Source organism: Ixodes scapularis, unplaced genomic scaffold (genome assembly GCF_016920785.2).
Source record: "Ixodes scapularis isolate PalLabHiFi unplaced genomic scaffold, ASM1692078v2 PGA_scaffold2__306_contigs__length_199485367, whole genome shotgun sequence".
In the NCBI taxonomy this organism is placed as follows: Eukaryota; Metazoa; Arthropoda; class Arachnida; order Ixodida; family Ixodidae; genus Ixodes; species Ixodes scapularis.
The window spans coordinates 12,565,689-12,578,022 of record NW_024609857.1 but is presented as its reverse complement, the minus strand read 5'-3'; the positions used below and the strand labels follow the sequence as shown (position 1 = coordinate 12,578,022).

The following is a 12,334-nucleotide window of genomic DNA, read 5'->3' as shown; positions in this document are numbered from 1 at the left end:
CACTGTCTAAGGCCTTCCTTGTATAACGTCACATTAGTCATAGAGAAAGCTGTCGGCATACGTACTCGAAGCATGCATGAAGCAAACGGGCTTCGAGCATGCTCGATGCGTAATTCTGTCATCGTATCTGCGGCGAACAGCGTGTACGATGATGTGTTACGAAGACCGCGACTTTAGGGAGGCGTCCCACTCACTGGTGACGAACTGGTAGATGGCCCGGAAGCCCTTGACACTGGGCGGCCTGTTGCCGAAGCTCTGGAAGATGACCGTCATGCGGTGCTCGTTGGACATGATCTGGTTGGGCAGGTGGGACCCGCAGAAGTTGTCCAGCCGCTCGCGCTGGCCCTTGATTGTGATGAAGCCGATCACGGAGTCCACGTTTTCGCACCTGCGTGTCAAGCGAAGAGGAGATGAGCAGCGCGTTTGGGCGATGCGCTCGACCGAAAGAGTCGCTGAGGTATAGAGGCCCGCCGCGATTGGCCAGACGACGGGCATGACAGCACTGTATACCAGACTGTCGACTTAAACGGCGTTGGTCTAAGAGCCGCGAGGGCTCTTATAGCTTTCGCCTTGATTCCTGTACACACAATTCGACTCGTTGTCGCAACGGATGATAAGTATAGCCAGGATCGCTACCGGTGATTCCACGGCTACGCAAATCATTATCGCGACGTCAGAACGGGAGCGCCACCGAAACATGTTTGGCGCCAAGGGGAAGCGTAGACGCAGTGTCATGAATGCAGCACTTGACGAAATGAAGTACGAGCTCCGAGAGAAATTGCGGAAAGTGTCTCGGCCGTCATCTTAATTGTCACTGACAGAATGAGAAATATAGGGACGCCCTTCAATTGCTTTGCTTCGAGTGCGTGCTTCGATAACAGTTCTGCGTCTCGTAGGCATTGAGCGTGCACGGCAGCGACATAGCCTCCTCAATACTCACAAAGCCTGGCAGTTCGACGGCGGAGCAATAGAGTGCCCGGTCAGAGATTTGGAACGCCAGGATCTGGTAGCACAGAGCATCGAAGAGCCATTTTTTGGGTAACCTGGACGTCAACGCACAACTTTTGTAGCGGCGAAGACCCGAAACACACTTGTTCGGTCGGGACAAGTGTGCTTCGGCGTCTCGCCGCAGCGGGGCGCCAGTCACGTGGCTCTCCTCACATCCGTTGTCTGCCGCTCCACCTTTTCCATTTCGGCGGCCGCTTATCGTGGCGATCTGCCAGGCTTTGTCAGTACATAGGATGCTATGACTGGAGGCAGGGCGTACGAAGGAACGCCCTGCCATCCTCGTTCCTTCAGTGACCACACCTGCTTGCAGTTACACTACGGCTAATATTCCATCTCGTACGGGTAAGAAAAATGTTAATGTTACAGTCGTTGCATACAGATGGACGTTAACTTTCGTCGATGTATGTCTACCCGTTTAGTTCTACGCAGCTTTCTAGAAGGCTTGCAGATTTAGATAAGGCTATCGTTACCAAAATTCCGCCTCGAGCGAATATATATATATATATATATATATATATATATATATATATATATATATATATATATATATATATATATATATATATATATTTTTTTTTTTTTTTTTTTTTCAGGATGCACTCATACTTGCATCATCGCTTTGCCCGTATGTATACTCATTGTGACCTTTAAAAAAAAAATAAAGTTTTGAGCATTATTCACGCACTGCACGAAATAGCTCTTTTAAGATTTGTTTGTCGGACGAAGACACGATGGTTTTTGGCGCTTCAAAAGTGTACGTCTTGGGAAAATAACGGTAAGCTCAGTAACATTCACCCACATACAGAGTAGGGTGTCCCCAAAAAACAATGTGCGCGGTTCTTTTCACCGGAAAAAATAAACAACGCTTTGCTGAATACTCATTCTCCACCTAAAGGTATCGCTGGAGTTCCGGACCAGATGCCAAAGTTTCATTCCGATCCGATATGTTATTCAAAAGCTAGAAGTGTTTTTTTTTTTTTTTTGAAGTTTGATGGGAAAATTGTGGGCGATGGAGCTCTCTAATTCATGGATTTCTATGGCACCAGAAGCCGAAAAGGGGCAAAAATGGGCTGCATTTTCCCGTTGAAAGTGTCAGAAAATAACTTACAACTTTTGAATAAGGTGTCCGTTCGGGTTAAAACTTTTGCATTGGGTTCAGACCTCTAGCGCTACCATTAGACGAAGAATGAGGGTTCGGAAATCCGAAAATTAAGTTTGCAAAAAAAAAAAAAATCTCGAAATATTTTTTTTTGGGGACATCTTTTACATATACATCACAAACAGGAGTAAATAAGTATACGAGACGCTATAAACTTAATTTTTCTTTGCTACATTTGCACGAGTATCTCGAGGTTGCTTCAAGTAGTGAATGAACCATGCTTTTACAAAAAAATTAGCCAAAAAACACATTTACCGTGTTCCTTAAAAGCTGACACCATCAAGCCTGCCGCCCAGGGTGATGGGCCGCCGTGCTCATAACGGTCATAACCAAGCCTTGCAAAGAGCATTTAACCAACTAGAGACACCGGGTCAGCACCTCACGTTCACTAAGATATGTGTCTGCAATATTATAGCATAGTGGTTTTATTTGTGCTAACTTAGTGTTCGGTCTGTACACATTTGAAGATAATTTATTTAAGGAAAGTAACTAATGAAGTTCGTAGTCGCCATGAAATCTTCCCAAAAGTTTCCGGGGATTAATTTTGAACACAAGAGCACGACTTCTGATATTTTGTATTTTTCATTCGAAAATTCCTTGGTGCCCGCGGGTCTACTTAGTGTTGCATCGGCGCAAGCAAACGCTATAAGTTTCATAAAAAAAACAACAAAGTAGCGTAAAAATAAAATTGCAATTCAATTTATGAATTTTCGTCCGCACCGGTGAAAGCGAAGACACTTCGTTATACTCAACTTTAATTCAGAGGTCAACGTGTTAATCCGCTTAAAAACGTCTTTTTAGTGGCACAAAAGCGGGTCGTCTCTGGTCGCTCCCCGTTTTTCTTTGAAATCCCTCGGAGTAAATAGGAACAGTAGAAAAAGGTGACAAAAAATACGTCGCGAACTTCCTTCCATTTTTCGACCTCCCATTATCAGGACCGGCACAGGAACCCTAGGCAAGAGCGAAATCGCTTCTTCGAATGGGTAACCTTCACTTTCCCGGAGATTGTGCTGCGACGTAAAAGAATAATCCTCCGTCCTCCCCGCAAATAATAAAAACAACTTTTCAGGTCGGTTTAGGAAGGGGAGGATTTATAATAAGAACTCATTTGCTTACGTATTCTTTGCTTGTCTTTTTCACAAGATACTTCGAGACGTTACTGGCGCAGAATAATTTTTTTGTTAGTTTTAGTTATTTAACTTGCGTTATTCTCTTCATCAACTCTTTCCAATTTGACGGAGGAAGTTTGAATTGCGTATAGAACTTGAGAGCCTTACAGCGCCTGAACGTGCTGAAATATATTTCTTTTATTTATTCATATTAGTTTTATCCAGCGAAAGGAATAAGCTAGGTAGGATTATTTGATGCCGGCATAGTCTAAAAAGAAAAAAAAAGAACGCGGATAGATAATTTATTTTGACGTCTTCCTAAAATTTCGCACGTGTTGGACTTCATCATGCATAATAGCTAACAACAAGTCAATATCTCTTACCAGCGTTTTTATCCAGAGAAAGGAATAAGCTAGGTAGGATTATTTGATGCCGGCATAGTCTAAAAAGAAAAAAAGAAAGCGGATAGATAATTTATTTTGACGTCTTCCTAAAATTTCACACGTGTTGGACTTCATCATGCATAATAGCTAACAACAAGTCAATATCTCTTACCAGCGGATTTATCCAGAGAAAGGAATAAGCTAGGTAGGATTATTTGATGCCGGCATAGTCTAAAAAGAAAAAAAGAACGCGGATAGATCATTTATTTTGACGTCTTCCTAAAATTTCACACGTGTTGGACTTCATCATGCATAATAGCTAACAACAAGTCAATATCTCTTACCAGCGTATCCTGCAATATCACGGTTCAGGTAATTTCTTCAGAGCTGTCGCGTTTTTTAGAATCGAACTCTTTTTTGAACCCCTCATAAACATGGATTTCGAAAATCATTCTTATGTGACACCAAACTTTCAGTCTTCGCCCATAATATCCATTCAGCGCTGGACCAGGGATCTCGGATTTCCTATACCTCTCAGAAGCATTCGATAACATGTCCCATAAACTGTTTGTGCACAAACGTAGCCAGCTCAGTATTGACTCAAATATTTTATCTTGGTTAGAGCGTTTCTTGACCAACAGATCCTAATTTGGGACCGTAAAGCAAAGGGTCACACTGCTTATACATCATACAAACGACAGTCTGTATACAGATTCGAACGCGAATCACCGCGGGATCCGCGCTTAGAATGCTGCATGGCAATGAGTTCAAGGAGGAAACTTGACACCCGGCACTTGAGCCACGGATATCGCGGTGACTTATGATTGCAGACTGTGTTTTGTATCAAGTATGAGCAGTGGGACCCCGGCTGAAATGGCAATAACTCAACGTCTGTTCCCGTATACACTCCGGTGTGATGTGCCGCAATGCTCTCTACATGGTCGTCTGTTATTTCTAATCTCTATTAGGGACCTACCAACTATATGTCTCCTCTTCCCTAAGCCTATTTGCCGACGATAGTGTTCTTTATCGGGAAATTAACAACAATTCTGGTGTCAACATCATACAGTCTGATATGAATGCTATTTCCTCCTGCTTTGATGTATGGCAGATGAAACGAAAGATTAACATGTAAGGCAAAGAAAATATCACGGAAGGTTAAAACGTGTCCTACTTACCAACTATTAAATATCCCCATTGAAAGGGTAATTTCTTGCAAAATATTTACGTGTCTATGTATGTATCTTCGAACCTGTCAGGGAAAACCCACACCAATTATGTTAACAACGCAAACCGCACGCTTGGCTACCTGAAACCTAACTACGTCACACGTGACCTGTGACGTCACGAGTGACGTAATTATGGGAAAAGTCCCATAATGCAACGCGTGGCTGCGCCGATGACGACGCCGCTCAAGCCGGAAACGGGTGCCTAAGAGCTGCGCTCAAAAACATATATCTAAAAATTCGACTAGTAGTATACGATATATTATGTGCCGACATGTTAAAATTATCTTAGAAAATGTGTTCTCATTTGCAGTTCGTCATGAAAGGAGTGCACCTCAGTACATGTAGCACTTGTTTAATTCACCTTATCTTCGTGACTGCAATATTTCCCAAATAGTCGTAAGAAATAAATAATACTACACTACAATTAAGAGCGCCAGACTCGCATTTATCTGCATGTAATAATAATAAATTGTCAATGTGAGATTGGCTACCTAAAATGCTGATCCCTAACCGGCACCCTAGGTGTTTGGTGCGGGATAGCAGCCGTAAAAGCACAAAAGTTCAAAAGCTAGCAGGAGCTGGTCTGATATGTTACGATCGACTTTTCTGCCTTTCAAATGGCTGAAATATGAGCCGAGTAACACGCCTCGTAAATCTATCTCGTGAGGATATTTATACTCGGTGTCATCTGCTTTCTGCTGCATGCCAAGGCTGGCGTAGCTTTCACAGTGCAGCAGTACTGCAATCCAGCAAAAGCACGCGGATGTGAGTTTCTCTTCGCACGCGCCCGCACAGGTAGCGTTGGCAGCGTTGGAGCACTGAGCCAACACCACCTGGACAGAAGGCCTCCACACGCGTCATCATAGTCAGATCGATCGAGGCGAGAGATTGGGCACGAGTGCTGCGTCAGTGTTCGGCTGCGGCTCGTGGCCAATCAGCGCGTCGAAGGTCGGGCTCGGGTCCAATAGCCGACCGAGCGCGATCCGACTGTGATGACGTTTCGTAGAGGAAGAAGAAACCATGCGGAGGCCTTCTGTCTAGGTGGTGTTGACTGAGCAAGTTGTGCTAGCCGTTACGACTTAGCACAAAGTAGTTAATGCCGAGTACGGTTTTAAAAAGCTCGCGGAGCACCATAAACATGTCTACCCGACCGGCAGCTGGGACGGTTTAGCGCGTCGCTTTCAGGGAAAGGTGGAAGTCCTGGTGGTGACCACGCTGGGATTAGTAGCGCTTGCAGGCGCTGTTTGAAAATCACAGTGGCTATAAGTACAAGAAAGGCAGAGGTGCCAGGTGAGTTTTGTATCGCCTACTCCGCAGTCACCCACAGTCACGTGACTGGCGTCCGTGCTGCTCCGCGCCCCTAGCGGCGAAAGTCAAGGTTCAGGGAAAACGAGTTTGCTACGCTCCGCCGATGTGTCAGGTTAGGTAGTACCGGCAGAGGGCATCCCGTATCGGGGACACGCTTTGGTTCCACACCTACCCGGAGCCCACATTGGGCCCAAATGGAGTTTGATGTGGGACGCAGTCATTTGTTTGTGAATAGTATAATAACTTTACATATGGCATAGGAGCAAGCAATATATACTGCAGGGGTGTGCGAAGTTAGCGATCCAGTCGAATTGCGCTGCGTCATCAATCGCTTCCACTTTGGAAACGGGAATACAGCGTATTGTCACCATCCTTACTTTGCCAGCTTAAAATAGCGTAGTACTGAGGAATGGAATAGCCTTCCTGAAGCGCAAGTCAATTTGTCAACCGCTGACCCATTTGTGAAATATTAGGGAAGTTATTCTTGAAACTGATATTGATTCTAAGCCCGTTTTGTTTCCAATAGAGTTTTAGGTGTTGCATTTCTGAATATATTTTATACGCAGTATTTTAATAACTGTCTTATGTATCAATTCTTGCGCACTATCTTCTAATACCCCTCTAGCCGCATCCTCCTAAACGAGGTTAGCAGACTTTATGAATAAATAAAATATTACAGAACTATTTACTTTCAGTCAAGTTGTCGTGTAGCTTTAATGTAACAAGTAGAAGTTCAATAATGGTATAATCCACACTGAACAGTTTGGCATCCCTTATAATGTTCGTTGTACAAACACGAATCATGTGGATTTTCACAGTTTAATGGCGTACTCTTTCTGCAGGCTGTGGTATTCTTCAACACCTTGCCGTTGTGTACCCAGTCCGTAGAATGAAATCCTCGTGCTGTTCTCAGGCAGTACGTTCCTACCCACAGTTCGCGGGTGGAGCGTAGGAGAGAAAGGCAATTTGTCAACGACGCCTCGCTGGAGTGGCCGGGGTAAGCTACGTTACGTGAAGGCGCCAGTCATTTGCTCCTAGAAAGCCACTCTCGACTTCCGTGGAGGTGTCAGGCCTCGTCATCACTTATTCTGCCCGGCGAGCGAGGCTCGAGTCCGCTGTGCACAACGACTTTCTTATTTCCTCGAAGCTTGACGCCCATCCTTCACGAGGCTGGGCTCGGGTTGACAGTCTCTCACACAACGTATATACGAGCTCCAGGGTTGTGCCGCCAAAGCCCGGGGGTCATGCAGTCTAGAGTCGAAAGGACCGCTCGCAAAAGGGTCTTGTTTATAGATAGAACGTAAGTAACATGATCCCGAAGGAAACCAACAATAGTGAAAACATTTCCGCAAAGCCTCGGGCTTTCACGATAAATCTCCGCGGGTGAAGCCGCGTCGAGCTGGGCGATAGAAAAAGTGGTGGGACGACCAGGGAGGGGCTCGAGGAAGGAGCCCGTGTTAAGGAGCCCGTGTCGCAGAAATCCAGGCGTCGGTGGCGTGACGCGAAAATCCTGATTGGTTGATAGCGTCATGACGTCACACACACATGACCTGGCGCGGGAATTTCAATTAAACTACAACGCTCACGTGACGTCACGCGTGAAATGAAAGTGATTAAAAAAACATCTGTGATTAAGGGTCGCCGGGTGCCTCAATTAATTTCACTGTATAAAGTAATTATGAAGTCTTAAAGAAAAATTTGAAGAATATTAGGCGAGCCAGACAGGCTACTGACAAGGCCAGGCAAGGCACGCTTGCACGGCGAATGAGAAGGCTATGCGAGCGGGGCTTGATAACGTTCCACTCTTAAAGGTGAAGCTTAAACGTGCTCTCGTCATCTCAGCGAACCTACTCGCACAAAAATAACTACTACATTAACGTTTTTTTTCTGTTTTTGTTTTTTGCGCGTCGATTTATTGGAGTATTACGTTTCCGTTGATGCCATAAAAACATTAAACAAAAATGCCCAGCGTTTCGAGCACTATTATTTTCTTTGTCAACTATCTGAGAACAGAAACGGACGACTCCCAAAACTACTTCGAACATTCTTTTCTACGCGCAAAGACCCCGTTGCGTAAATCGTCATTTTCACTATGGAAACAATTTCAGAGCCGCCAAGTTAGGAAACATTCTTAAGACGCCCGTTACAAAAGAGGCTGTCTAGAAAAGAGGCGTGCTCCGCGCAAGACGTTCACGAGGATTTTCATTGCGTGTTACCGGGAACGAAAAAAAAAATGTATTAAAGCCTGATCCGACAGTCGGCGAGGCGATGGGTAATAAAAGTGCGACCCTCCATCTCGACGCGAATAAAAAAAGACGCCACTAGAGCTGCTTGATATTGTGTCGGGGACAGTGTCGACGGTTGGGTGACTGCAACGAAATTCCCTTCTCTCTGCTTTTAACCTACCAGCTTTCTGGCTTGATCAATCTTCGTGGATACGAGAGTCGAGAACACGACACAACGCTCCAGGTATGTTAGTTAATCTAACGCAACGCTTATTTTGTGTTGCTCATCTTGCTCATTGTGTTGTTCTTTTTGCCCCGATATGTTTTTTTTATTTTTTTTGCTTCTATTTACATATAACATTTCCCTGGCCACGCGTGGATAGAGTAGAAACAATGTATACGTTTTTTTTAGAATTAATTAATATTTTTGACTTCTTATTGCGATATTGGCTGTTTCGTAATGTTTTGCTTTTATTTTGGAGCATCAATTCGTCGCGCGCGTTGTCGGAAATTCAAGCAGTCTTGAATAAAATACTTCGCACTGTTCCAGTTTCTGCTTTGTCGTTTATCAGAATGGCTCTGAGCAACATTTGTGTAGCGTATATTATTGCCAATCGTTCGCACAAAAGTGGTGTGTTTGCGTGTGAGAGAGTACCGCTCATTTAAAGGACATAACTTTATTGATCTTGTTTCAAGCTTAGTTTCCCACGTAAACCAGGGATGATAAATATACAAGCTAATACGGTAGATCCACAACCAATGGCTTGAAGGTGATGATTACCTTGCGGCATACGGTTCACCTGTAATATAACAAAATAATTGTGGAGTGTTAAAAAAAAAAAAAAAAAAGGAAGGAAGAAAGTAGAGAACAAAGAAGGGCGAGAGGAAGCGCCGGATGTTTGTTCGTTGTTCGGTTCTTCTGTTTAGGCAACGGTAGAAGCAGGGCCTATTGTACGGAGATCCCAGAGCCAAATGACACCCACTGCCGCCGTATGTGAACCTTATATCCGTGAATAATCAAGTCTTAGACTCTCAAGTCCCGCTTCGAGGCGTCAGAAAAAAAGTCAATAACTAGAGCAAATTAGAAAGCATTTCTATAGAAAGATTTCTAGTCTCATTAGTATCGAGACATCTGCATCCAACAACTATGTTGAATATACCTGAGACTGGGGCAGAAACGAACATAAAATTCGAAGGAACAGAAAGGGACAGGACGACGTCTCAAACTCAGCTGAGTTTACCTTTCTGTTCCTTCGACTTTTATGTTCATTTCTGCCCCAGTCTCAGGTATATTCAACATGGTTAACATTCAACAGCTCGCCTGCAACCTTACTATTTTATCTCCAACAACCGTTGCATCGCGGCGCGGTCAACATTTGTTTTCGCGCCGACTTCAAGAAGCTCGCGCTGTTGACGCTACACTTGGCTCACTGGATCCTGTCCGGGTTAGAGATATTTTCCACGTTCTTTTGCTTCTCCGACGAGAATTAGAATTTTGTTTCGGTGTGAAATGGAATTACTACTTTTCAGTGCAGTTCAAATACCTATAAAAAAGTAATTTCTAAATATTTGGGGACGTCACCGCGGTTCTCGGTTATTTACTGCACAAGACCTGACGGTGATTAAGAGCTCCTATAACCAAGATTTGTTTTTCTTGCGCACTGTTTAAAGATTCTCAACTAAACAGGATCGCCTGAATATAATTGGAGGTCCGAAAAAAGTGTAAACGTTTTTTGTTTGTTTTTTCTGAAGGGATCCTTTTATCTCTATGTATAGTTTTCGACTCGGGTAAATTAGAAATCAATATTTTAAGCGAATAACTTCATCGTCCTCCAGCACTTCCGTTTTTTTTTTTTTTCAGGTGTGGAAGCTTAGACAGATAAAGTTAGTGTTCCCGAATGAGCGTCTGATGTGCAAGCTGTAGAGAAAAACTCTGCTAGGTGCAGTACGACCTCTTGCCTGGGGGCATCAACTTGCATCACGCAGTATAAGAATGCAACACCGAACGCCGGGACGACGCTCACCTAGACAGAAAGAGGCAGGGCTGGGGGACTAGACCCAGGGTTGCTGGGCTCTTCGGCGCGAGCTTTCGCTACACGTTTCCTTGACTGCGATGCGCTAACATAATCAATAACCGGACCCTCGTAATACAAAAAAAAAAAAGTAATTTTGCGGCTATAAAAAATATGACCAAAGCATAATAATGAAGTCGCCAAGCGTGTCGACCAGTTGACCAAGTTATTTACACAGATGTTAGCATACCAGAATTATTCGAATAGGGTATAGACCTTTTCCGCTTACACTGGCCCCCGACCGCCAAGTAGGCATGTGCGGTATGGGCAATGAAAAAATATCAGAACGTTTCAACCCCCAAATAGTAAAAAAATAGAGGGGAGGCGAAGCGAGAATGTGTGACGGTTGCGTTTATCTCCTAAATGCATTCTATTGGCGTGGCGAAGTCAAAACAATGTTTTCGCCCATACTGGAAGTGACGACAATTCAAGATGGCGGAGCCCTTGCGGAAAAGGTCTATATTAGAACCGCCGAACCAATGCATTTACAGACACAGAAAAGACATGATACTTCTTCTGTTAGAAAACAAAAACAATACAAAAACTTGAAGGAGAGTTATTTTATTCTTGTCTTTACAATCTGGGTACCCTCATTCGAGTCGTCGTTTTCATAGATTGCATTGCTTTGAGCTCCACGCGTACGCGGATTATAAAAAAATAATAAATAAATATAAACGGGCTCTTTTTGACGGTCTATGCGTCTCGAGGGCTCCAGCAGGGGATGAAACGATCTCGCATTACCACCGACATCTGAACGCGCAGTGAAGTCCTTGCCAGTGCCCTCGGGGTCCGTCAAACTCAAGCCGGGCAGCAAAGTGCCCTCAGGGGGCCACTCAAAAAAAGAAAAAAGAACAACAACAACAAAAAAAAAAGACTGCTTTCAAATCGTTTTATTTCGCCAAGAGCGACAGGAGCAAAATTCGCAAGTGCACAAGTACCTATTGTTTCCTGTATTTTTTATTTTTTATTTTTTTACGAACGGTTTGCCGTTTTTTTGAGAAACTTCGAGATCTGCAGCCGACGTGTTCCACAGTGCCAATTGCCTTGTTTGTCGTGCGCGTGTGTGTGTGTTTCATAGTTTTCATTTTTGAAAATCAATTTTATGTTTATTGTTATAGAGGTTAAGTTGTACCTACTGGCTTAAAGGGATACTTCAACGAAATTTGAAATATTCCCGTCGTGTTCAAAAATAGGTTGAATATGATCCACAGTATCCGTAAATGACAATCGTACGTTTGTATTTTGATCCTGGTGGCTGTATTTTTTGTTATAAACGGTCCACTCTGGCAAGCGCTCAAAGAAGGCCCAGCTTAGAGCACGTGACATCCAACGCAATCGTGACGTAGGTCGTCTCAAGACGAGCAAAGCTACGGCGAGGCTGACGTCGAGAGGATGGCCTAGTCGTTCCAGCCACCGAAGCGGCTGCTTTTGTACGAATTTTGAGTGACGGGTTAATCTTCTATAATCTTCTAGGGGGACAATAGCGACTTCTGCGACACACAAAAGGGATTCTCGGGAAGAGGGGAGTTCCTCCTTCCCCCCTTCTCTCGTCGTGGCCGGAAACGGGACAACCTCCGTCACTGGCTGTCAAGGTTCCTAGACGAGCATTACAAACGAGGCGTTAGCGACATCCACCAGGTGCTCTTTGCTAATCGTTTAATTCGTTTTAAAATTCCTTTTCGAGACTTTTTTAACAAGATATTGGTATGTTCCATGTGATACTGCTCTTTTGAACACATAAGACCAAAAAATGAGCGCCAAAATTTCGTTGTAGTATCCCTTTAAAGTTCGACCGCTATGCATAGAAAAACTTGAGTTGTGATGATAATAAAAGAAGTGAA

At 44.0% G+C, this 12,334-nt stretch overlaps 1 protein-coding gene across 1 annotated transcript in view; it reads right to left on the bottom strand.

The window, feature by feature from the left end:
* The window catches only part of LOC8037574 (suppressor of lurcher protein 1), a 195,728-nt gene that overhangs the window by 25,684 nt on the left and 157,710 nt on the right, over positions 1-12,334 (bottom strand). Inside the window, exon 7 of the mRNA XM_042291212.1 lies at positions 195-388. Coding sequence (XP_042147146.1) covers positions 195-388 — 194 coding nt within the window. The remainder of the gene's footprint in view (positions 1-194; positions 389-12,334) is intronic.